The sequence below is a fragment of the Sarcophilus harrisii genome, chromosome 1, assembly GCF_902635505.1.
Source record: "Sarcophilus harrisii chromosome 1, mSarHar1.11, whole genome shotgun sequence".
Lineage (NCBI taxonomy): Eukaryota > Metazoa > Chordata > Mammalia > Dasyuromorphia > Dasyuridae > Sarcophilus > Sarcophilus harrisii.
In genome coordinates this window covers 667061809-667087388 of record NC_045426.1, presented here as the reverse complement: position 1 = coordinate 667087388, position 25580 = coordinate 667061809, and the positions used below count along the sequence as shown (strand labels likewise).

The window sequence follows — 25580 nt, the reverse complement described above, 5'->3', positions numbered from 1 at the left end:
ATCTCTCTTGCATTCTTCCTCTCTTCTCTATTCCCATGCCCACCATCCTACCAGGGTGCTCTGGGAACATCTACAGGACTGAGACCCTTTCAAGGAGTGCACAAGGTCCAAACTATGTTCATAATAATACTGAGATATCTTCATTTCTGTATTGATTCTACTCTAAGTTGAATCTATAATTCACATAAAAACTCTTTGAGATGATACTCAATAACGCTTACGAATAGAAAAATTGTTCCAACAAACCCTCATCAACACCCTGCTAGACTATTCTGGTATTTTCCTCTTTTCTTGCCTCCATGCTCACTCCCCCTCTCGATCCATCTTCCATGTTGTTGCCAAAATAATTGTCCTTAGGCATAGATCTGGTTGTTCTACTGCTCTGGTCAAAAAATCTTCTGGGACTCTTTTGTTTCATGAGTAAAAGAAATTCAAACGATTGTGTCTGGCATTCCAGGATCTCTCTCATCTCTCCTCTCTCAATTTCTAACCTTATCTCACTGTTGCCCTCATTTTTTTAACTCCCAGTCGGAGTCAGACAGGATGACCCTCTATCGCCCAAATATGCCCTGCTCTTCCTGCCTCTGTGTCCTGGTATATGTTGTTAATCTGCTGAATTCTTCCTTGCTGTCCTTTAGTACTTCGTTCAAACGCCACCTCCTACTGAAAGCCTTCCCTGATTCCTCTCCATGGGCAAAGACTATTTCTCACACCTCACATATTCTGTACCTCTCCACTGCACCGAGGCTCATGGATTATATAATTACCCTCTTTATTAGTCTCCTGTGAGCTCTGGGGGCCAAAGAACGAATCTTGTTAAAACTTGGAGCCTCCCTAAAGGTATTTCCCAGCACGGGGCCCTGTGCGCACATTTAAAGATTTCTAATTGATCTGGACTTGAAGGTGAGGGTCATTAATCACAGGGGCAGGTGTGGAGCCTGAGATGAGCTTCTGAGGGGGTTGAAATGAGGGAGGATTGAGAGATATGGGTCTGGGGGTTTGAGTAGCTTAGAGTAGGCACAATCCAACACACCGTAACCCTCCCTCATTTCATAGAGGAAGAAATTTCAGCCTAAAGAGAAATGACGTCACCAGGGTCTTGGTTAATGGGTAGCAGAGTCGGGATTCTACTCCGGAGAGAAGAGGTTTGGGGTTTAACGGGCCCTCCCCTGAGAGCAGCTCCCAGAAGTCCCTGTTCCCCGGGGGCTCTTTACTCTTTGATGCCTGAACTGGCCACCTCCAAGAGATCCGGGCTCCCAGAGGAGACTGGGGCCTGGGAACAGGGGATTGGGACAGCGGCTATTCCCAAGCATTTTTTATTGGTTACAAGAGGGGAGCTCCATCAGCCCCAGGAAGGAACAGGGGATGGGGCCCCCGGCAAGTGGGACACCAACAGGGGTCCGTCCGGTCGGCAGTAAGGATAGAGGGGACAGTTTGGGACTGCCCCCGGCGGTCCACAAATTATGAGGGAAACAGGGATGCCATCGAGCTGAGCCCCGATTCTGGATCCCCCCAGTTTCCAATCAGCGCTGCCCTGAATTTCCACGGGGGAATCAGTGAAACGCCCGAGGGATCCCCCGGCCGACCTTCACCGCCTGCCCTTCCCACCTTCCCCCCTCCTTCCTTTCAGCCCAGGGCTGCGCTGGAATGGACCACGCCTTTCCATGGGAAGGGTGAGGGGTCCCCGAGGCAAGGTTTCTCCGTGTTGCCCCTTCCGGGAGAGACAGACGCACAGAGAGGCAGAGTCCCGAGGGGTGGGGGGCACACGAAGAGGTGGCGGGGAGGGGGGCGTCGCCCTGGGCCGGAGGAGCCGGCCCGTTTCCTATCTGGGCCAGCCGTCGGCCACGTGGAGCCGTCGGAGGGGCTGGCCGGGCCGGGCCAGCCCCGCTGCGGGGTAGGGGTAGCTCTTGGGGAAGCCGTCCCGGGACGGTGGGCGCTCCGAGGGGGGCGCAACTCCCGGGGACACGCGCTCGGACTTGATGCTGAGCGCCGGCGGAGAGCTTCCCGGGGCCGCCGGAGTCTCCTCGCCGGGCCCGGGGGCGGAGCCGGGGCGGACACTGCGGAGCCCAGAGAGAAAAAAGCGAGTGAGGCCCGGCCCGGACCCCCGGGGCGTCCCCAGCCGGAGGCCTCCCCTCCAGCCTCCGGGGTCTCTGCAGAGCCCGAGAGCGGGAAGGCACCTCGCGGCGGCCGGAGCCGCTGCCCAGGGTCCCGCGGGTGACCCGCGGCCGCGCCCAAGTTCCTGCGTCCCCCCTCCCTCTCCCGGATCGGGGTGGGGGGGTGTGGAGGGGTGGGGGTGGGCGGGGCTGAGGATGAAGTGTGAGAGGGGTAGGAGAATGAGGGGGGCGATGGCGAGTCACTGGGGCCGAGGTACTCACCTAAGGTGTGACTGGGAGCCGGGGGACCTGTCCCCCCTTGGGGGCTGCCAAGGGACCAGGGCCATGGGCTGGAGGAGGCCCGGGTGAGGGGGAGGGTCTCCATGACCATAGTCTGTAGGGAGTGGGGATAAAGTCAGCTGGAACCGTGTGTTCCAGGGGGAGGCTCTGGACTGAGGGAAGGAAGACAGGAGGAGGAAGGTAAGCCTGGGACAAACTGATTCCAGCTCAGCTCTAGTCTCAGTCCCTGGGACCCAAGACCATGCAGGGATCGTCCCCTTCTCCCCCCTACGTGGCATTCGCTGCCTCCCTCATCGCCTCTGCTCTGAGCCCTGGGGGAAGCTGAGCTTTTGGGCATAGAGTTCAGTAAATGGGGGACTGATTGGAAGTGTGGGTGTTCTGTGACCCAGCTCCCAAGCAGGGTGCTCAGGACAGAGAGTGTGTGAGTGTGTGAGTGTGTGAGTGTGCGTGTGAGTGTCTGTGAGTGTGCATGTGAGTGTGTGTGTAAGTGTCTGTGAGTGTGTATGTGAGTGGGTGTGTGTAAGTGTGTGTGTGTGTGTGTGTAAGGAGGCCTTACCTGCCTGGCTTGAGGAAAGGAAGGGAAAGGCCCCCAGTCCATGACTGGAGAGACCACCACTGCCAGGGGCTGAGATGGGGCTGGGATTCTGGAGGCTTCCGTAGAGAGTTCTCTGTGGGAAGGAGGGAGGAGCCGTTGCACCCCCTGTCTCTCCCACCACCCCTGCCTCCTCTCTTCTTGCTGGAGCCCCGCCCTCACCCACTCACCGTGGCACCCAGGCCTGCCCTGGGCCCTGTCAGGTTACTAGGCAGATCTGGCCTCCGTCCATCAGCTGCCAGATATAGAGGGGGAGGGGTCTTGTTGGCCAGTGCCCGGGGAAGGCTGCCTGGGGAGAAAAGCTGGGGGCCTAGACCTACTGAGAGGCGAGAAAAGCAGAGGAGGGAACATATGAGGGAGCATTAGCTACCTTCCTAGTCTCACACTCTGAGAGTGCTGGGAACCCCAGCCCAGCCCCCACTGAAGCCCCTTCCCCCAGTCTTCTGCCCACTCCTGATGCCCACTTCCATCCTTTGCTGGGGGAGCCCACCCACCTATGACTCTCACCTGGGGGCAGCGGCCCCGGGGAACGGCCTGCTGGGGGACCAGCCTTGGATGCAGCAGGACGGAAGGGGGACGGCCGGCCCTGGCCGGGGGTAGCCTCACCTAGCCCACATGGCTCAGGCCCAGACCCTGGGGGAGGTACTGCCCCATAGGCCAGGTCAGGGCTGGGCAGAGCAGGAGTCGCCGACTGTAGGGCCAAGGGGAGAGAGGAATCATTGGTCACGATAAAGTGTAAGAACCTGTTCTACAATATGAGACATAAAATGGCTTGTCCAGACTCCCACAGCTAGTAAGGGGTAAACCGGACATTTGGACACAGTTTTTCACATTCCAAGCCATCCTTCTTTTCCCCCTTCCTCACTTATAGGAATGAGAGAGAAGGGGAATCTAGATATAACGAAGGGGAGCAGGATTTAGAGAAAGTAGGAGAAGACACTCACATAAAACTTGGGTCGAACCAGGGCTATATCAGCTCCATCCCCCCCAAGACGCCGTAGCTTCTCTCCTGGCTCCACCAGGCCCTCGTCCAGCTCCAGCTCCTGGCTCTCTAAGCCAAGCCCCTTCCGCTTCAGTGTCTGGGGAGAGAAGATTCAGTAGGCTATGTCCCCATTGGTAGGGGAGATCCCAATCCTCCCAATCCGAGGCTCCCCTGGACTCAGAGTTTCATCAGAGCCTGTCTCGCCCTTAAGAGAGTATCCCTTACTGGGAAAATGGGTCTGGAAGCTTTGGGACTGAAGGGGAAGACACAGCTCCTGCCTGAGATATCCCTGCTCTGAAGGAAGAGTTCTGGGCCCATAAGGAGAAAGATGTGGCAGTCGAGGACCTGCATGGACAGTAAATAGCCCAGATGACTCAAAAACTCCTAGAACTAGAGCTTGGAAGGGGCCTTTAAACACTGACAAAATGTCAGAGTTGGGGGAGAGCTTAGAATGGAGACTATCAGAGCTGGGAGAGACTTTGGATGTAAAATGTCACAGAAGGAGAACAGAAATTGTCAAAGCTGAGAAGGCACTTAGAACCTGGGCTGTAGGAATCAGGAGGGATCTTAGCATGGAGAATGGTGGTACTGAACGAGATTCTATGTCCCAGAAGGCAGGAAGTGACCTTAGAATGGAGGATATCAGAGCTGAGAGGAACCTCAGCACAGCGTTCACGCTGAGAAGGGGCACAGGGCCTGCACCGCCGGGGCCTGAAGGCCTCCCCGCTTCCCAGGGGCGGGGGTCTCACCTCGAGGATGTCTGTGTTGGTGCGGCTCTCGTGGGGCTCACTGTACTCCGTGTACTTGAGCAGTACTCGGTCCATATCGGTGCTGGCGTACTGGAACAGGCGGTTGGCGCTGTTGAAGATGATGAGGGCAATCTCGCAGTCACAGAGAACACTCAGCTCATAGGCCTTCTTCATCAGCCCGAACTTCCGCTTGGTGAAAGTTACCTGGGACCCAAGGCACGGATGAGGAAAGGAAGGCAGGGAGAAAGGGTGGGGCACCCCCTCCCCGTCCCGGCTCACTCCTGGGTGGCTCATTTCACCTGCTCAGTGGGGTCCCACCTGTATCTGGAAGCCTCAGAGTCCCCCTCACTTTCTAGAATCAGTTTTACTCTACTAGGACTGGGAGAAGGACTTGTCATAGAGGCTCTCATCTTAATGGAATAAAAAGGCTGTTCCAGCTTTTTTTTCCCCCAGTGGCTAAGAACTAGAAATTGAAGGGACATCTAATGGCTAAACCAGCTGTGATATATAATTGTGATTTCATATTGTGTTATAAGAAACGACAAGCAGGATGACTTCAGAAAAACCTGGAAAGACTTCTGTGAATTGATACGTAGTGAAACGAACAGAAACAGGAGAATGTTGTGCACAATAACAGAAAGAACTGTGACTGATTTAGCTATTCTCAGCAATACAAGACAAACCCAAAGGACTAATTATCCACCTCCAGAGAAAGAACTGATAGCATTTGAATACAGACTGAAGCACACTATTTTTCACTTTTTTTCTTTTATCTAAGTCTTCTTGTTTAAAATGGCTAATATTGACATGTTTTACATAATTGTACATATATAACATATCTAATTTCTTATCCTCTCAGGAAAGATGGAGGGAAGGGATGTTATCCTGGATCTCCTTAAAAACCCCCAGCACCTAAGTGCCATTTTTGTGTCTCCATGAGACCCAGACTGCTTTGAAAGGCAGGACAGGCTGGGTTGTAACAGGGAGGGAGGCTGGCCCAGGAGTAATGAATGAGATCTAGATTTTAATGACTTGCATCAAGGTCTTGGAAAAATCCCTTTCCTTTTCTACTTAGCATCCTTTCCCTATCTCTCTCCAAAAATCCCTTTCCTTTTCTACTTAGCATCCTTCCACTGTCTCCCTCCTAGGGCTAGTGTATAGTGAACAAGCCCTCCGTGTAATGGGGAGGCTGAGAACTCTGGCCTTCCTTCCACCATCTCACCTGACGGTTCCGTTGATCTAGAATTCTGGAGATCTGGATTTTTTTTCTTCCCATGGTGTGGACTGGGCACAGGCTGCAGAGGGAAAAAGAGAAGACTCAGTAAACTGGCCATTCAATCCATTCACTACCATACAATGTGGCTGTCTGCTAAGCAAAACTGAAAGGTACTTCCTTCTCTTTTCCTCTATTAAAAATATGACATGACTTTATATTCAAGTTATGTGTCCATTTTGAACTTATTAGGTGATGTATGGTGTAAGGTGTTGGTCTAAACGTATTTCCAGAAACTATACTGATCTACCTAGGATCCATCCCTGCCCCCAATTTTTTCTTATTATCTGCTTAGCAAAGTCATCCAAAAAACTTGTCTGTCTGTCACACACACACACACACACACACACACACACACACACACCTCTCTAAAAAAAAAGTGGAACAAAGAACGTCACCCAAGAGAGTTCTCAAAGCGTGGAACATAGAACATCAGAGAAGAGAAAGATTTTCAAACTCAGAGTCCAACTCTTTGATTTTAAACGATGAAGTCAGCCTGTTCTTGTGATGAAAAGGCTTGCAGGTTTTGTCAGATGGCCAGTTTGATGTGAGTCTAAAGTGTGCCATATCCATACTAAGCTGCATTTAGAAAAGCCCAGAGCCCAGAAGGAGAGGGGTGAGATCTACTGCCTTCTACCCTGGCCAGTCCTTATCTGGAATATTGTGTTCAGCTCAGGGAGTCACAATTTAGGAAGGACATTGTCGAACTGGTGAATATTGGAGAAAGGGGCAATCAGAAACCTTGTTATAGGGTAATTAGTGAAAGGAACTAAGGATGCTTTGGAAAAAGAAAACTTGGAGGGGTAGGGAATGATAATTTTTTTTTAAATTTAAAGCTTTTTATTTTCAAAACATATGCATAGTTTTCAACATTCACCCTTGCAAAACAATGTGTTCCAAATTTTTTTCTCTCTCCCTTCCTCTCACCCCCTCCCCTAGACAGCAAGTAATTCAATATATGCTAAACTTGGGCAATTCTTCTATACATATTTCCACAATTATCATGCTGCACAAGAAAAATCAGATTAAAAAGAAAAAAACCAAAAAGCAAACAAATAGCAAAAAAGTGAAAATACTATGTTGTGATCCACACTTAGTCCCCACAGTTCTCTCTCTAGGTCTAGATGTTCTCTCCACCACAAGACCATTGCAACTGGTCTGAATCAACTCAATGTTGAAAAGAGCCACGTCCATCAGAATCAGAATGGTGAATGATGATTGTTTTTAAGTATTTGAAGGACTGTTGTTTGAAGAGACAGTTAGCCTTAACCCCACAAGACAGAACTTAAAACTACATACAATATTTTAATGTACTTAACATCTACTGGTCATCCTGCCATCTGGGGGAGGGGGTGGGGGGTAAGAGGTGAAAAATGGAACAAGAGGTTTGGCAATTGTTAATGATGTAAAGTTACCCATGCATATATCCTGTAAATAAAAGGCTATTAAATAAAAAAAAAACTACATACAAAAGTGACATTCTGCTCATGGAGAGTTAGCTAGATAGTGTGGTGCATGGATCCCTGGGTTGGAATCAGGAAGACCTGAGTTCCAGTATGACCTCAGCAATATGACTGCAGCAAATCACTTAACCTTCAGTTTGCCTCAGTTTCCTCCTCTATAAAGTGAGTTGGAGAAGGAAATGACAGACCACTGCATTATCTTTGCTAAGATTCCCCAAATAGAATGGACTGCTTTGGTAGATGAAGACTGGTTGTCTGTTTTGGGGGGGACTGGATTTTGAGGCACCCTCCAGTTTTAGTTTCCTGAATGTGTGGAAGTGACTTACCTAAGATTACGTACCCAATAAAATAGGGGAAAATTCTTGAGGATGTTTGGGTTGGAGGGCCAATACTTTTTTACTTCCTTTCCCGCCTCAACTCCCACGCATGAAGCTAAATCTATGGGCAGACTCCGGAAACAGAACCAGGCCCAGGCCCCACAGTATCTAAATGGAGTCATTTGGTAGCGTGAGAGAAGCAGTGGGGGTGGCAGGAGAGGGCATCTCCTCACCAAGCATTAGCCACCTTGGGAATCAGCTGGCTGGGGTATATCTGGGTATTGTGGGAAAGAAGGGCTGCCTCAGATAGGATTTGTAGACCCTTTGTTTAGGAGAAGGCCAGAGGCCTTGAAGAATGGGAAAGAGCTTCTGGGGGGCATAGACCAAGGGAGCTCCTTAGGCTCCAGCATGTCCCATCCACCTGCTAGAGAGCCATAGAACACCAGAGTTGGGGAGGAACTTTGGGGTCATCTGGTCCAAACCCCCTCATTTTAAAGATGAGAAAACAAATTCATAGACCCTTATTAGGATCACTCAGGTGTCCCAAAGTTGGAAGATACCTGAGACCTTCTTGTGGAATGACCTGAATCAGAACCGTGAGCTGCCCATCACCAAAAGTCTCCAGTTGGGGATGAGTATAACATGAATGAGGAAATAAGTAACGGAGCTGTGATTTGAACCCGGATCTCCTGTTCCCAAGCCCAGGTCTCTTCAAACTGCCTGGGGAGCCAAGGGCCCGAAGGGGGGAGGGACAAGGCTGGAGTCCAGTCTCAATTCTGGGGCTGGGGCTAAATTTAACATCAGGGCTAATTTTAATTCTGGACGGAAACCGCAGTGTTCCCACGGCCCGGGCCTCATCCCTCCACCCCCGCCTAGCCCCCAGGGGCGCCTGGTGACATGGGGAGCTATGCCCCCTGCCTTCCCAAGGGAAAGTGCCAGTCCTGCTTCCCAGCTGGACCCCGTCCTCCACGAGGGCCCATCACCCCCAGTCATGGAGAGGAGCTCTAGCAAAGGGGGATGGGGCCCTCTGTTCCCCCTTGTTTTCAGGGAAGACCAATGTCATCGCAGGGTGGTATGTTGATGTACCAGTAAATTAGATTTACGTGAGGCAGAGTTGCACAAAGTTGTCAGCCTCCATGCTCTCTCCCCAAGTCATGGAAGTCCAGAGCAAGACAAGAGTGAATGTATTTGGTGATGGCTCAGGATTCAGTGAATGGCTTTGCTTCTTGAGGTGTTCAGGGAGGACTAGCACTCTGGTAGGAGAGCTTGCTGAGCCCTTTTCAGGGCTGCTTAACTAATTTCAGAAATGGGAAAGGGGAGGTTGGAGGCAACTTGTTCAAGCTGGATCTCTTCCAAGAAGTCTGCCACAAGCGGTTATCCTGCTTCCCCAGGTAGACCATTCCCCTTCTGAGATAAGTGCTATTATTATCAGCCCCATTTTACAGATGAGAAAACTGAGGTAGACAGAGGCTAGAGTTATACAGCTAGTAACTATCAGAGGCCAGACTGGAACTTGGCCTTCCTGGCTCTAGGGCCAGTGTTCTATCCAATGCACCACCTAGGTCCATCTCTCATAGGGAAGAGAGGCATTCACTGGTTCTGCCATTTTCTTCTCTCATGCCCTTGGGCAAATGGCTTCCCTTCCTAATTACCTCAGTTTTCCCATGTATAAACTGAGGGGATGGCTTAGTTCACTTGGATGATCCCTTCCAGTTTTAGATCTGTGACTTTCTACAGATTTTCTTTGATGTGAAATCTTTGGTGATTTGCTCCTATGGCCCTTGTCCTTTGCCCTGATGTCTGGGTCCAAGCAGAATAAAAGGCCCTTTCCCTCAGCCTTAACTTATCCCGGTTCTACATCCTGAGCTTCTTTTGGTCATCAGTGAATGGCCTGGTCTTTGGGCCACTCACCAGCCTCCAGGACTGGAAAGGCCTCCGGAGGTCACCTGAACCATCCCCTCATTTTACAGGTAGATGAGGAGGAAGCTATGGTACCTACACAAGAGGTGACATGATTCCCTTACTAGGGATCCTGCTCTTCTGACTTTAGGATTCTGGTTCTCCAAGGGGAGAGGGACCAGGAAGGGAGATAGTGGGGCTTTCAGGTCCAGTGGCACCAAACTCTCCTTCCTTAGAGCCCTGGCTGCTGCTGAGGGAGAAAATCGGTGTCAGAGCCATTGTGTTTCAAGAATTGAGGCTCACAAGGGGAGGCCTGAAGACGGGGCCTGATCTTGGAATCTTTCTCATCTATTAGGATCCAGAAGGGAAGTCTGAGGCTCTGGCCAAAAATGCTGAGGCAGGGGCCCTAGGTTGGACCTTTCATCCTGACACAATCCCAGTCCCCCAACTAATGCAGCACACACACACACACACACACACACACACACACACCAGCTTCAGGATCCCAAAGGAAGCTTCAGGTCTTGAAACTCAGGATTATTCTTTAGTATTCCACCATTTCAGTTCATCAGTAAGGATCTAAGTAGCACACTGGATAGAATACTGGCTCTAGAGCCAAGAAGATCTGAGTTCTAGTCTGGTCTTGGATAGTTACCAGCCATATAGCCTTAGCCTCTGTCTGCCTCAGTTTCCTCATCTGTAAAATGGGCATAGTATTAGCACATATCTCGAAATACTTCTGAGGATCAAATGAGATAATATTTGTAAAGTGCTTTACAAATCTTAAAATTCCATATGAATGCTCATTGTTATTATGAAGAAAGAAAGGAAACAAGCATTTATTAAATGCCAACTATGTGCTGATTAAGAGGCAGCATGGAGTAACAGAGAGAGAGATGGTTTCAAAGCCAAGCTAAGGAAATCTATGTTTAAATTCTGATCATGAGCAAGTTATTCTTAATGCTCTAGACTCCCAGCTACAGAGAAGGTGCTCACTTATAGGGATAGAAGTCTCCTTATCTTTGAGTAAACTGGTAAACTAAACCAGTAAAATCACAATCTGATCCTTATTCCCTTATTCCTATATACCAGGCATGGAAATACAAGGACAAATGTGGAAGTAAGCCTATCCTCAGGGATGTCTATATCATATCTCCCTGTGTGTATATATACACGTATATATGTGTGTGTGTATACATATATATACATACATAGTATATGTACAGATAATATATAATTACATATGTAATATACATATACCTTGTTTCTCTAACTGGATTGTAAGCTATGTGTATATACACATATTCATACAAAATAAATACAAGAAGATTTGGGAAGAAGATGGGGAAGCATTGGCACCTGGGAAGATCGGGAAAAGCTTCATGTGAAAAGAAACTGGCTTCTAAGGACTGAAGATGAGGAAAGTGACCATTTTAAATACAAGTAACAGCCAATGTGGAGAGAGAGACAGAGACAGAGACAGAGAGAGAGAGAGAGAGAGAGAGAGAGAGAGAGAGAGAGAGAGAGAGAGTTGCATACCTGTGTGAGGTTGAGGGGGTGGAATTGTTTGGTTGAAACATAGTATGCCTGAAGGGAAATAATGTGTAATAAGTCTGGAAAAGTAGGATGGAGGCAGGTTATATAATGGGCTTCCTATTTGATCCCAAGAGTAACAGGAAGTCACTGGAGGTTATTGAGTAAGAAAGTGATATGGGTAGGAACTGTGCTTAAAGAAAATCCCCTTGTCAGAAAGGTGGCAGGCAGATCGATGGGAGGAGGGAAACACTTGAAGTTGGTAGCCCAATTAGAAGTCCATTGCAAAAATCCAGGAAGGGGATGATGAGAGCCTGTATGGTTGAGGCTGCATGAGCGGGGAGAAGGGGACATATCCAAGAGGTTTTTTGAAGGTAGAGATGGCAAAATCCGGCGTCCGATTGGATATATGGGCTGATGAGGTGGGGATTTACTAATCTGAGTGACTGGGAGGCCTTGGAAAGAAATAAAGAAGGCCGGAGGAGATTTGGGGAGGAAAGCCCATGAATTGTGTTCAGACCAAGTGGAATTTGAGATATCTATAAGCCATCCAATTCAAAATGCTCAGTCGGCAGTTGGTGATGTGATTACTCAAGAGAAAGACTGAAAATAGATGGATAGATCTGTGTCAGAAACCTACTGATGATAATTAAACTCTTAGGACCGGTGATGAGATCACCAAGTGAGAAAGAGAAGAGAGCCCAGGACAGAGGATGCAACATGGTAGGAATGATCCAAGGAGGTAGGCATCCAAGGAGATATAAATGGACAGATGGGTAGGAGGACCAAGAGGGAGCTCCTCCCTCTTCCACATGACAGGCCTTCAATACTTGGACAGAGCAACAAATGATGCGCTTGCTCAGAGTCCGAGAAGGGAGTCAAGACCATATCTCCTGGTTTAGTCTGGGGCCCTTTGCATCTCCAGGTACTGCATAAAAGCCGCAGAATTTGTTGAATGAGTGCTCTCCTGCACTCACCTCAGCCTCATCATCCCCTCTGACCAGAAATAATTTCATATGCAAATCAATAGAGTTAACCCTTTGAGGCTCCAGGTGTGACAGTGGGGGAACGAGGACCACAGGCCACAGGAGGCCTGTACTTCTTTATAGAGACATATGCAAATCCGAGAGCCAGCCTCATGCAAACCATGGGGTCACCTGGGTCTGGCAGGCTAGTGCTCACAGACAGGGGCAGCTTTGGACCTGTTCTGCCCACACATGTGCCAAAGGGGCCCCAGGAGAAGGTGGGGGAGGGGACTGTGAAGGCCCAAGAATTGAGGCTCCACAGGTACCCAGGCCCCTCAAAGTTAAGGCTGTTCTTTCTCTTCCCTCTCCCCAACTCTGCTCTGACCTTTGGTAGAAGTCAGGGCCAAGGCATGGTTGGGAAATCATCAACCTCAAAGGTCAGGGCCAACAATTATGGCCTGTCCTGAGAAGGTGGCAACCTTACCTGGGAGGAGTTTGGGGAAAGGTTAAGTCAGTGAAAAGTGAAGAAGCTGATGAGCCTGGGTCTTAATTTTTATCTACCCCAAAGCAACTGCTTCAGGCTTCCACCATTGGAAACTAGACCATTCCTAGATTTCTGTCTCTTTTCCCATGGAACAGATACCACCTTCCTATCCCAATCTTCTATCCCTTTAGGAGTCCTCTTCCCCCTCATCCCATCTTCATCTGTCCCAAGGAACTTATTATCTTATAGAGGAAAGAATGTTAAATTTGGACTGATATTCAGTGGGATCTCAGTCACAAAAATTAATTTCCCTGGGCCTCAATATCCTCAAGTGTAAAATAAGAGGGTTGGATCAGGCAAATCCAGTCTTTCCCAGAGAGATTGTCCTGGCTCTCTCAGAGGTCAATTGAAATAGGGCATAGTGTACAGAATGGCCCACTTGGATTCTAGAAAAATTGGATATCCAAATTCTACTTATTAAAAATGTGACAAATCATTGCCTTTCTGGATTTCCCTCTCTTCATGTATAAAGGCTGGGCCTCTAGAACATTCTTCCAATTAACGAATTAATGATACCGTTATCTTTCTCATTGACTCACAACTCCCTTCTACTCTCTATTGTCCCCTTCTACCATATTGCTCTCCCTGACTCTGTCTTGGAGCCCTCAATCCACCCAGTGAGGTAATTATGCTCCTTATCATCCCCCAGAGATCCATCATCTGGGCTGGGCCAGCATCTCCTGTTCTGCTAAGACAGAGCTGGGTCTACCAGCCACTCCATGCTTAACTGTCTGCCTTCAGAGGCCTGGGGGATCATTCGAGGGGCGTGCAGACCTCAGAAGAGATCCAGTCCATCCTCTTTATTTTGCCTTAAATCCAGAAAGAGGAAGGGACTTGTCCAAAGTTCCACAGGTAGATTTAGCTCCAGGATCAGAATCTTGGTCACTGGGACTTCAAATAAGGTATTTTTTTCCTACCCTACAAGGTCACAACCTGTTTATGGGTCATTTCTCTCCCAACAGAGAAAGCAAACTTCCTCTTTGTTGCCTAATTGGTCCAGAGCAGGCCCTTGCCCTGGGGAAGGCTGGGCTGCTCCAAGCAGCTGAACCAGGAGTAGGAATGAAGGGTTGGGGAAGGACCACAGGGAGAGGGAATCAAGGGAAAGATATGATGAGTTATTACTGATCACAAGCTGGGCAATTCTCCCTTCTTCTTCTTCTTCTTGTAACCTTCTAATATTCTGGGGAGGGAGAAAATAAACTGGACAGAGAAAGTCCAGATTTGAATGTGGGTCTTGATACTTTCTCCTGTGTGAAACAAAGCCAAGTCATTTCCTTAAGTCTGTACCTTGGTTGCCCCAGGAGGTGTGAGATGGAGGAGATGTTATATAGAGAGGATCATTGAGCTGAAAGGAACCTTACAGACTTCAAAGTAACCTTACAGCCCCTAGAGGGTAAGTTAAGGGGAGAGATCCCAGCTATGGGGATGACTTGTGGGGGAGCCAGCCAAGCAACCTTGAACCACATCGCTAAAGGGCTGGAGGTCCTGGGGCATAGTGGTTCCAGGCCGCCTGGGGAAGCATGTGGTTTTTACAAAGATCATCTCTTATAAAGGTAGAGCAGCCAGGGAAAGACCCATGCGTTTGGAATCAGGAGATCCCGGCTTCCAATCCCAGCCGTTGCTTTCCTCGGTGTGTGACTTGAGGAAATGGCTTGTCCTTTCTGAGCCAGCACCTCAGGTTTGCTCATTTGTAAAAGAAGGGGGTTAAATGAGAAAATCTCCAAGGAACCGCCCAGCTCTAGGTTTTCTGATCCTATTTAGGATCAGTATCGCATCATTTGCAATCACAATCATCTGGCCCATCCCTTCCCTCTGCATCCCCAACACCCTTTTCTCAGTCTCTTTCTGGGAGACTTCTTTGGAAGACAGGATCAGAAAGAAGCAACCACTGAAGGGAGGGGAGACAGCCTCGAACAGCTGGGGTCCCTCCCCCCTTCAGGGAGCCCTGCAATGGCAGGGGAGGGGGGTCCCGCCCGGTGGCCCTTCCTGTCTCCTCTAATGAGCAGCTCAGGGATCGGCTGATGAAACTGGGGCGTGAGTTGCATGAGGCAGCCTTGCAACCTTGATTCGCTGATGTAGCAGTGGGGGAGGGGCTGCTAACCCCCCATACCCTCAGCCAGGGCCCCCGGGAGGCCAGTCTTGAGCTTGCCTTCCCCCTACCAACCTCCCCTAGAAGCCTCAGTCAACCTGTCTCTCACTTCTGCTTTTTTTTCTCCCTTCCACTCTTTCTCCATCACTTTCATTCTGCCTAGAGTTCGAACCGTACCCTGTTGTCTCCTCCCCCATCCTCCTGCCCCGCTGAGTACCGGGAAGGGGGAGGGGATGGCATCCAATCCATACATGACCTCAAGCTCTGAGAGCAGCTCAGAGACAGCTGCTCCTCCAACCCATTCATTTTTGCAAATGAGGAAACTGAGATACAGGAAAGTGATAAAAGCCTGTGCAGCATCACCCAGGTAGTACATAATAGAGGCAAAATTTGAACTCAGGACCTTTGACTTCAATCTAGTGACTTTCCCACTGTGCCACATACCTTTTCCTTGCCTCATCTTACCACACACAGTCTTTGTTAGGATATCATCCTGAGAGAATCCTAGAAACCCTATGGAACCTTAGATCCGAAACCCCACTACCACCACCTTAGGAAACCAAACGTCAGAGCTGGGGAGATTCTTAGAAAATAGAACATCAGAGCTGAGAGAGATCATAATGCACACAGCTTTAGATTTGGAAGAGTCCGTGGAAGCGGGAATGACATTCTTTACATCTGTCCACTCTAGTCTGCAGTCCAGACCCTCGCTTGGGTGACAATTTCCCAACCAGACTTCCTTCTGCTTTTCTCTTCCCCCTCCAATTTCCCCCAATCTGTCACACTGCCAGATCAGCTTTCTTTTTTTTTTTTTTTTTTGTGGCAATTGGGGTTAAGTGACTTTCCCAGAATCACACAGCCAGGACGTGTTAAGTGTCTGAGGCCAAATTTGAATTCAGAACCTACTGACTTCAGGGCTCTATCCACTGCACCAACTTAGGATCCGCTATTCTTAAGAAAAATCTAGATACATCAAATCCTCTACTCAAAAATCTTCAATACCTCCCTATATTTTCCTCAGCAAAGTTCCGAGTCATCTGCTTAGTATTTGAGGTTCTCTCAAATAAAGGACTCTTCCTCCTATACACACCCTGTGCTCTCCCCACCTCCTAGGCTTTGCTCAGGCTTTTCCCAGTGCCTGGAATGTTCTCCCTCCCTATTTTAGCTTTAAAAAAGAATACCTGAAATGCTATTTCCTATAAGAAGGCTACACTGATGTCCCACATTGGGGACCTCTCTGCCCCTTTGAATCTCACACAACACACTTGTTCTGCCCCTCTCTGATGTTTTATGTAATATTGTGCATTCCTGAGATCTGTGTTTGTCTTATCACTTTCCACATCATGAACTCCATGAGGATACATCTAATGTATGCCTGAGTCCAGCATTCAGTCCGATGCTTGACAAATAGTGAGTATTTAATAAATGCTTACTGAAAATCAAACTGTGTCTCTTTCCTGATTACACAAATCATGATGCCTCATGATGCCCAGTATATAACAGATACTCAATAAATACCACAATCATAGACTTACAGTTGTAATGGATTTTCGTGACTCTCTCTCTTAATCTCCTCATTTTACAACTAAGAAAACTGAAGCTCGGAAAGGCTAATGATTAGCAGAGCTGAAGTTTGAACCCAGATCTCCTAACTTTAATTCAAATATTCTTTCACATTATACCCCTTCTATAAAAGAGGTTCACATACTGAAGGATAGGATCTAAATGGAAGGAAGGAAGGATCATAGGCAGCTGGAGGGGCCAGTGAAGGCTTTTGAGGGGACTCCTACGATGGGATAGAGTAGGACTTAGTGAATAGGAAAAGAAGAGGATTTTTTAAGCAAGAAGACAGCATGAATAAGGGAACAGGAGGAGGAAATCCAGCTCCATGGAGTCACCTAGTTTGGGTGACCTTGATGGGGGCTCAATGGATATAAGACTAGAAACAGAGATCAGAGTCAGATCAGGGAGGGTATTGAACGCCAGCATTTGAAATTAAGACTTTCCGTCCAGGACAACATGGATGGCACTTGACTCAGAAAGATGAGGTTCTTAGGAAGATGAGCCAAAAGATTTTCTCTTACAAATCCCCGCTTCTCTACATTCACATACTTTCCCTTACTCCCCCATTCTTTTCCACCCACACTATCCTGACCTCATAGTGGCACGTACTTCCCCTAGGCTTTGCCCTCACTTCCTGTCCAAAACTGGCCAACGGATATGGGTCTTGAGCTGGGGGAATTCCTAAAGCTCAATTATGGTTATACCTCTCTGTATTTCCCCCATGGTTCATTCATTCATTCATTCACTTACTAATTCATTCATTCATTCCATAAACATCAATTAAAGCACGAATCCTTGTGCCCCTTGATGAGGAGAAACAAAGATGCTCAAAGACGCAAACATCTCCTGATGGGACAGAGATGAGACATAACATGAATAAGGATATTACAGAGGAGAGGTAGGGGGGTACAAAGGAGTGATGAAAAATTGGAGGAGAAAAAGAGCAGTTTCCCAGTGAAGAGGGGTGGGGAGGGAAGGGCTCCACCATTAGGGAAGGCTATGTAAAGAAGGTTGGTACCTGGGATTTAGCAGGAGGAGAATTTGGAAGGAGATCCATTCTAGGAGTGGGGGTGAACTCTGGTAAGGAGCAAGCTTAAAACAGGAAACCCAAAAGAGCAGAGCCAGCTTCACTGTAGAGCACATGGAAGGGATGGCATAAGATGGCACTCCCTTTATTATGTGGGTTAGAACTACAATGTGGAAGGCTCCGAATTCCAGGGGAAAGAATTTGTACTTTGGTAGGCAAAGGAGAGCCACTGGAAATTCTGAAAAGAAGAATGGGCGATCCACGCTGGACATTAGGAAGATCAGAGGCTTAGATTTATTGCTGGAAGGAACTCAGAGGCCATCTAGTCCAATTAATTCATTTTTCAGATGGGAAACTGAGGCTGAGAGATAAAGGGACTTTCATAGAGTCATACAGCTAATAGGTATTTGAATCCAGGTCCTCCTAGCTCCAAGTTGTAAACTCTATCCACTAACCCAAGGCGGCTTTTGGTGATACCCCCGAAGGCCTGAGCAGGACATATCAGAGGGAGAGACAGTGAGTTTGTCCTTGTTAGGGTCCTTATCCCTACTACTCAATATCTTCTATCTGAATCAGCCTCCTTGAGCTTGCTGCAGGCAGGGTCTCAGGCCTGCCCATCTCACTCATCTCCTTAGGGAAGCCACAGAGTGGCAGCATTCCTTGTCAGTGATTAATGTGAACCAAGTTAGGTACTGGTAGAGTCGGGGGAATCAGGACCTAGAAACCAAATGAACACGGAGCAAATAAATGCCTTCTTCATCACCTCCCAACTGCCGCTGAGCTGCAGAGAGCAAGGGCTGAATCATTTAGCTCCTCAGATTCTAAAGGTTCTTTGATTCTGACTTCCCAGAATCCCAGCAGGGATGGGTAAAGTGGTCCCTTCAAAAGATACTGTTCTCTCTCAGTTAGGGGATGGTGGAAGCTTTAAGTTAGGCAAAAAAGGAGCAGTGGGAGAGGGAAAGTGAGCAAGGGGGAGAAATCCCACTATTCTGCATGCCTGCAGGCTGGCACATTGCAGCCAGCATTCTACTTGGAATTATAAATTCAGAGTTGGCAAGGATTTATTTTATTTTTATTAAAAACTTTTTATTTATAAAGCATATGCCTGGATAATTTTTCTAATATTGACCCTTTGGAAATAATTTTACAGGTCATCTAGTTCCTCATTTTACAGATAAGGAAACTGAGGTCCAGAGGAGCTAAGTATCTTACATAAGATCTCTAATTGTCTGAGGCAGGATCTTAACCCTTCTCTTCCTAATTCCAAGTCTACTGCATTATCCCCTATGCTGTGTGGCCCTGGAAGGATATCTGGATATGAAGGGTATGAATGAAGCATGGACTGATCTAGGATTAGGTAAACGTAATGCACTAGATGAGTTCTCATCAGTTGAGACAATTCAATCCCAGGTCAGGGCCACGAAAGCTAGCTCAGGCTGGTGGGCTGTGTGTGGTGGGGGCAGGGGGTAGGAGACAAGATTCTTGAAGGATGCAGCTCTAGTTGGGGAGAAGATGGCAGAAGAGCCATTGGCAAGATGGCCCAGCTGGATTGGTTGGGTGGGATGTGAACAGTGGCTGGAATGTAGAATAAGTAATAGGACACAGGATGAAACAAGGCTGGAGAGGGCATTCTAGTGCCATCCCTAGGAGATTGTATCTTGTGCTGGAACCAGTAGGTTTGTGTTTATATTGGCAGATGTGTGAAGGATGGCTGAGAGAAAGGAATGAGCATCATAGGAGGCTATTCCAATAGTCCAGCAGAAAGGGAGAAGGCCCAGCCAGGAGAGCACTTACCTGAATGAACAAAAGGAAATGGATGCAAGAAGTACTATTAAGGCAAAATCCATGGAATGATCAAATGTGGCAAATGAAGGAAAGGGAAATATCTCCAAAATAAAGTTTTGAGTCCAGAGCAGTGGGGAAGATGAAGGTGTCATTAACAGAAACAGGGAAGTGATGAGAAAGGACAAGATCAGCAGAGCGTAAAGGGAGAAGAAGCTAAATTCACTTTTCAATGTGGAATTTGAGGGGCTGCTGGAGAGGATCTCATAGGCCTGTAGATTCAGAATTGGAAAAATTCTGGAAAAATATCCAGTCCAACCTCACTTTATATATGAGGAGACTAAAGTCACGGAAATGAAATGATTTATCCAAGTTCAGGGACACAAATATTAAACATCAGACTCCAGCAGGCAGCAAGGACTGGAACATATGACCCATGACCTCAAGTGCTTCCAGCTTTAATAGTTTATGTTCTAAGGTCTCTCCCAGCACTAGAATCACAGATTTTACATATCCTTCTTGGGTTGTGGATTTTGGGGGCAGTCAGTTCTCAGAATAATGTTATTAATGCACAAAGTAAAAGATAAGATTACAAAGGAAATTGATGATATTAAAATATAGTTCTCAAAATATTTTTTAAAAATCAAATTCATAGACTACTGAAATCCATCTAAGCATCCCTTCCATGAACCCCAGGTTAGGAACCCCTGTCTAACAACATCTTCAGGGGTCCCACCAGGAAGATTATTTCCTCTTCTCTCTCTCTGTCTCTGACTCTTCTCCCCCTTTCTTTCTTTTCCCTTCCTCTCTCTCTCTCTCTCTCTTTCTCCTTTCTCTCTCGGTCTCTGTGTGTTTCTCCGTTTCTCTCATTCTTTCACCCCCTTTCTCTCTCTCATGCCACCTTTGGCCATGGGCTCTGAGTGGGCACTCTCCTGTCCACCTCATCTTTTTCTTTCTGAAGAAGACCCTTCCTACCAGAGGCTCCTTCTTCCACTCCTACACTTTATCTCTACCCCAAGGGCAAAGTTACATTCACAGTGATTGGTACGTGCATGTGTAGACTCATGCCCAGTAGCTGGCACAAAAAGTCACACAAACCTCTCCCACAATGCACACACACTCCTGGGCACATCCAAGAATGGTAAATGGTTCCTTCTCTCTTGTTTGGAAATACTTTTATGATTCTCTTCCTTATAGGAAGCTGTAGTGAGAAAGTCATGGAAGTATTCATTTAAGATGGTACAATGGGACATCCATGAGGTAACGTGTGTGTGTGTGTATGTGTGTGTGTTTGGAGGGAGATCCTTATGGGAATCTGCTGGAGGGTCAGGTATACTATTGTATAGTGTATTTCATAGTGTATTATTGTATAGTGTATATTCACATATAATGTATATTAATTCTTGCCTCTGACATATGTTAATAGTGGAAACAAAGCAAGTCATTTAACTGATTCTCAGTTCTTGGACAACTCTCTAAAACTCTGAATTGCTGAAGAGGTGCTAATTTGCACCTATGGAGTCAGTTTTCACCTTGGGAATTCCACACACTGATAAAATCACAGGTCAAAGAAAAAGGAATCTGCAGATGACCGACCTATCCACTAGGCAACTCCCTGCCCCGATGTCCCTGGATTTGACTTTGGGCAGATGAGTCAATTATGGAAAACAGTTTGGGTCAAGCATCTCCTATCTCTTTGTTCTAGAGAAAGCTCCTGCAGGTGACAGGAGAGGAAGCCCAGTGGGACCTGAGAAATTAATCCCTAGACTGTCTCCTTCACCTTGCTACCCGAAGAAATTAACAGACCTGTTGGGGCTCTAGCTGGAGTCTCAGGGCTGATTAGCTGCTGACCACTTCTTCCTAGCTGAAGGGAAATCAGGTCCCCACTCGTGCTCTCCCTTTCACAGGAGACTACCTTTCTTCCACACTCTAAATTTGGGACTAGACCCTGAGGGTCATCAAGTCCATCCCCCTGTCGCTGATGCTGGTTTTGATTTTTTCCTATCCTTCTAATTCTGTACTTTAGCCTTCTTTTCCCTCAGGACAGAGAGTGAATTAGTCATTCAATCAAAAAATGTCATCTGTGTACCAGCTACTTTTTGATGTCCCCAGGTTACAAAGATACAGATGAAGCTGGCTTTGACCTCATGAAGCTTATGTCCTATTGGATAGTCCAAAAAAGCCTTCCCTATGAGTCAAGAGCCCTGGCTTCTAATCCAGAAGCTGACACTGACCTGGAGGAAGCTCTTTCCCTTCTCTCGGCCTCAGTTTCCTTTTTTGTAAAGTTGCCTTTGTAGCGTTAACTGGACTCTGCCAAACTGGACTGGATGATTCCCTAAGGTCTCTGTCAGCTCTGATGTCCTATAACATTCTTGATCTTCCCCGATAAACCGGGCTCTTCACTGCCTTTGTAGAAATAGTACTTGATTTAAGTTCCCATTTTGATTCTGCCACCAAGTGTGACTTTGGGCAGGTCACCTTACTTCATTTTGCCTCAGTTTCCTCATCTGTAAAATCCCTTCTAGCTCTGAATCGTTGATCCTATGTCACTGACAACAGCAGGTATGATCCTGTCTTCTCCAAATTTCTATCCAACTTTTTTTTTAATTTAAATTTAAATTTTTTTATTTTTATAGCTTTTTATTTACAAGATATACGCATGGGTAATTTTTCAGCATTGACAATTGCAAAGCCTTCTGTTCCAACTTTTCCCCTCCTTCCCCCCACCCCATCTCCCAGATGGCAGGTTGACCAATACATATTAAATAGTTAAAGTATAAGTTAAGTACAATATACGGATACATGTCCATACAGTTATTTTGCTGTACAAAAAGAATTGGACTTTGAAATAGTTCTACCCAACTTTCAACTCCCTCTTCTTCCAGGAAGCCCCCTATGTTCATTCCAACACACAGTGCTGTCTCTCCTCCATTTCTTTCTCTATAAAATGAGGGGTCCCTCCAGCTCTAAATGTCCTGATCTGTGGTTCTCTGGCCTCCTGGAATGGCTCCAGCTCTCTCCACATGTTTTAGCATTTAATGATTCTCTGATTAATTCCTGCATATGGCTCTGTCTTCTGCCTCGATATGTTCTTTGATTAGCTCTCATCATTAAAGATTTCATTCTCTGCCTTTTCCTGAGTCTTTTGACCCCATCAGAACCACATTCCCACAGCCTTTCATGATTTACAATTTGATTTCCTCTCAAAAATCCTGGGACATCGTCGGTATAGGTATTATATCTGACCATTTTACAGGTGAAGCCCCTGAGACTCACAGAGACAAAGTAACCTACCAGTGGTCAGTGGCCAGTAAGTGTCTGAACTAGATCTGGAGCCATGGTACTCTTGTTCCACCAATAGGACTCTTTCCTCTGTTATCACTTTATCTCATCTATATAACGGTTTTGGCTGGAGGCAGAAAAAGCGTCCCTTTACAAGAGTCTGTGCGCTGTGACAATGACCACAATGTTGGCTCTCACAGACTTGACCCGGAGCCTCTCCTATTGACAGAAACCTTGGGTTGGACAAGGAGTCCCACCTTTCTTAATCTGTTCTTATCCCAGTCTTTTGCACTCTGCACCAAACTGAAAACCACAAGATGTCAGAACTAGGAGAGCTCTTAGAGCCCAGAATGTCAGAGCTAGGAGAGCTCTTAGAACAGAGAATGTTCTGGGAGGGCCTTTTGCACACAGGATGCTGAGAGGACCCTAATAATAGAGAATGTCAGGACTGGGAAGGAATTTAGAACATGAGATGTCAGAGCTTGAAAGGACCTCAAAGATCAGTGACTTCTAAAACTTAATGTGTCTAAATTGGAAAACATCATCTTTTCTGCTAAATCCTTCCCTCTTCCCAACTTTCTAGTCTGCTGAGGGCAGGACTAAACTTCCAGAAAGCCAGGTTACAGACTCTAGCTATCCTAGAAAGGTTTCTCCCTTCTCCCTTCTCTCTTCCCCCTTCCCCCTAACATAACCATTAATTGCCAGGTCTTACGCCTTCCATCAACACAACAGCTCTGAGTCCATCTCCTAGATATTCCCAGCGGCTCCTCTAGGTCAAAGCTTCTTAAACTGTGAATCGTGACCCATATGGGTCATGTAATTGAATTGGGGGCCACAAAATCATGATTTATTATCAGTAAATGTTTGGTTTGTATACTTATTTTATATACCAGAGATTGTGTAAAAATTTCTGGGGTGAAAAGAGTGGAGAGGCGGAAATGTTTAGAAGCCCTTTGCTAGACAAAGCCCTTCTTGCTTCCCACCTGGCCTGCGTTCACCTTGTAACTGCATTCCACAGAGCCTTCCTAACCCCTCCTTTGTGCAGCTATCAAGGCCCAATCCTGGCCGTGCTTCTCCCCTGTTCAAGCACTTTCAATGGTCACTTATTGGTTGTGGGTCGAAATACACTCTTCAGCCTAGCATTCAAAGCTCTCCGTACTCTGTCTCCAAACTCCTATTTCACCTTACTTGCTTGACGCACTCCATGTTCAAACCAAACCAGACTATTAGCTATTTTCTGAACAGGATGTGCCATCTGGCAAATGCCCTCCTCCAGGCATTTGCACAAGCTGGTCTCAATGCCTAGGATGCCCTTCCTTCTAATCTCAACCTCTCAGAATCCATTCCTTCCTTCAAGATCAGCTTCCACCTCCTCCATGAAGTTTTCTCTGATCCTTGAAATTATTAATGTTTTCTCCCTCTATAAAATAACTTTTTTGGAAAGATAGAAGCTCCTTGAGGATGGAACAGTTTATCTTTGTCTTTGTATCCCGGGGCCCCAGCAAAAGACAATGCATACAGTAAGCACTCAATAAATGATTGATGAATCTAGCATGACACTTTTTATCTTATGGATGGAGGCCAAGCTAGGGAAGTGACTCTGCCCATTGTCACAGCAGACCCCAGGCCTTCTGAATTTCTTGTTACCCAACAGCACTTGTCAACATCTCAAGAACATACACTTTTTCTTAAGAAGAAAAAGTCTAATTTGACTCTATTCAATCCTGGGCCAGGGGCTGAGGCTCTACTTCCCTCCGTATTGACCAAGTCCCCTGCCCCGACCCCGATTCCATGTCCCTTTACTGGGGGACCCAGGTCCCACCTGCTCCCCAGATGATTGAAGGGTAGAGGCTTTGGGAATAGGAGAGGCCCAAACTGACATAGTTGCTGTCTTTCCCTGTCTCTGAAGGGCCTTCGTGAGACAAAGAGAGTGGGGGTATTCTGCTTGGCCCCAGATGGGTGATCAGTTATAGAGGGGTAGGTTCTGGTTCAATACCAGCAAAAGCTTCTCCACACATAGAAGTGGCCCGAAGTGGAATGGCTGGCACAGAGCTGGGGGGATCACAGGCCGAGGCTGCCTGTCCTCAAGGTCTGGGTTGCCGGGGGTGTACTCTTGTGCAAACATTGCTCCCGGGAGGGAGGCGCCTCCCAACTCCGAGTTTCTCAGATCTGGGATTCTGCCCCTTCTCCAGGCAATCTCCTGGCCTCCAGCTGGCCCTCCCTTTGCCCCAACTTCTCCACCACGAGCCTGGCGGCAGGAGGGCACAGCCGCGCTGAGCTCCTCCGTACTCTACCCACACCCTGGCATTAGCAGCCAAGGAGAAGCCCCTCCTGGGTTCTTGCCCTCACAGGCTTTGGATCCCGTCCCCCCTCGGGCCACTTTGTGCTTGGCCCGAGTTACTGGAGGCTGTGAACCAACTGCAGCCTCGGTCCCTGCGCACCCGCCTGGAGGACCCCGGTCTCTCCATCCCGGACCGAGTGCCGGCGGGGCTGCCTCCTCCTAGACCCTTATCGTCATCTTCTCCGGACTCCTCCTAAGGGGCCCGGAGCTGCAGAGGGGAAGAACCCCCTTCCTCAGTCTCCCAGGGGCTGCCGGAAGCCTCTCAGGCCATCTGGACTGGGGCTGGGGTGGGGTAGGAGGTGTCATGTGGTCTCACCAGCGCCTGCAGGTGTGGGGTTTTCCCAATTAAAGCACTCGGAGCACACTCATCCCGGGAGCCCGCGGACCCTTGCCCGTGGCTGGGACCCCCCAGTCCTTGTCCGGACCCCCGGCTCCCAGCCCGACCCGGCGGGGCGCACGTGTTCTCAGACAGACGCAGACACCGGCGCGCCCCCCAACACACAAACGCACCTGCTCGGCGCTGCCCGGTCCGGAAACTCCCCGGCTTCAGGCTCAGGGAACGGGGCTTCCCGGGGACGCGGCTCTGGTCCGGGGCCAGGGCTCAGAGGCTGCGTCAAGGCTCCGGGAGCTCAGCGAAGTCTCGGGGCGATCCAGATTCCGGGAGCCGCGCCGGCCACCGCCAGGTGCATTCATAGCAGCCTGCCGCTATTTGCATGACCACACCCCCTCCGGGCGCAGATTGGGTCGGATCTCCGGGTCTGATTTGCATAAGAGTTACTCCTCCGG

General features: G+C 48.0%; 1 protein-coding gene across 2 annotated transcripts; it reads right to left on the bottom strand.

Moving 5' to 3' along the window:
• Positions 1-1305: 1305 nt before the first annotated feature.
• On the bottom strand, positions 1306-25486 carry MEF2B (myocyte enhancer factor 2B). Of its 2 annotated transcripts, none has more exons than XM_031948151.1 (9): positions 25305-25486; positions 5939-6011; positions 4717-4920; positions 3930-4064; positions 3493-3676; positions 3156-3304; positions 2950-3061; positions 2376-2487; positions 1306-2057 (listed from the first exon to the last, which is right to left on the bottom strand). In XM_031948151.1, the coding sequence occupies exons 2-9, from the start codon at positions 5990-5992 to the stop codon at positions 1823-1825; spliced, it is 1185 nt and encodes a 394-aa protein (XP_031804011.1). In that variant the 5' UTR covers positions 5993-6011; positions 25305-25486; the 3' UTR covers positions 1306-1822. The 2 variants fall into 2 exon arrangements, with proteins under 2 accessions (XP_031804011.1, XP_031804012.1); XM_031948152.1 differs by having other exon boundaries at positions 3156-3301.
• Positions 25487-25580: the final 94 nt, after the last annotated feature.

Coding starts and splice junctions, on each gene's coding strand:
- MEF2B (XM_031948151.1), bottom strand. CDS start 5,992: ATGGGAAGAAAAAAAATCCAGATCTCCAGAATTCTAGATCAACGGAAC. Junction 3,305..3,492: donor CCCGGGGCCGCTGCCCCCAG/GTGAGAGTCATA, acceptor CTCGCCTCTCAG/TAGGTCTAGGCCCCCAGCTT. Junction 2,488..2,949: donor CCTTTCCTCAAGCCAGGCAG/GTAAGGCCTCCT, acceptor CACTCCCTACAG/ACTATGGTCATGGAGACCCT.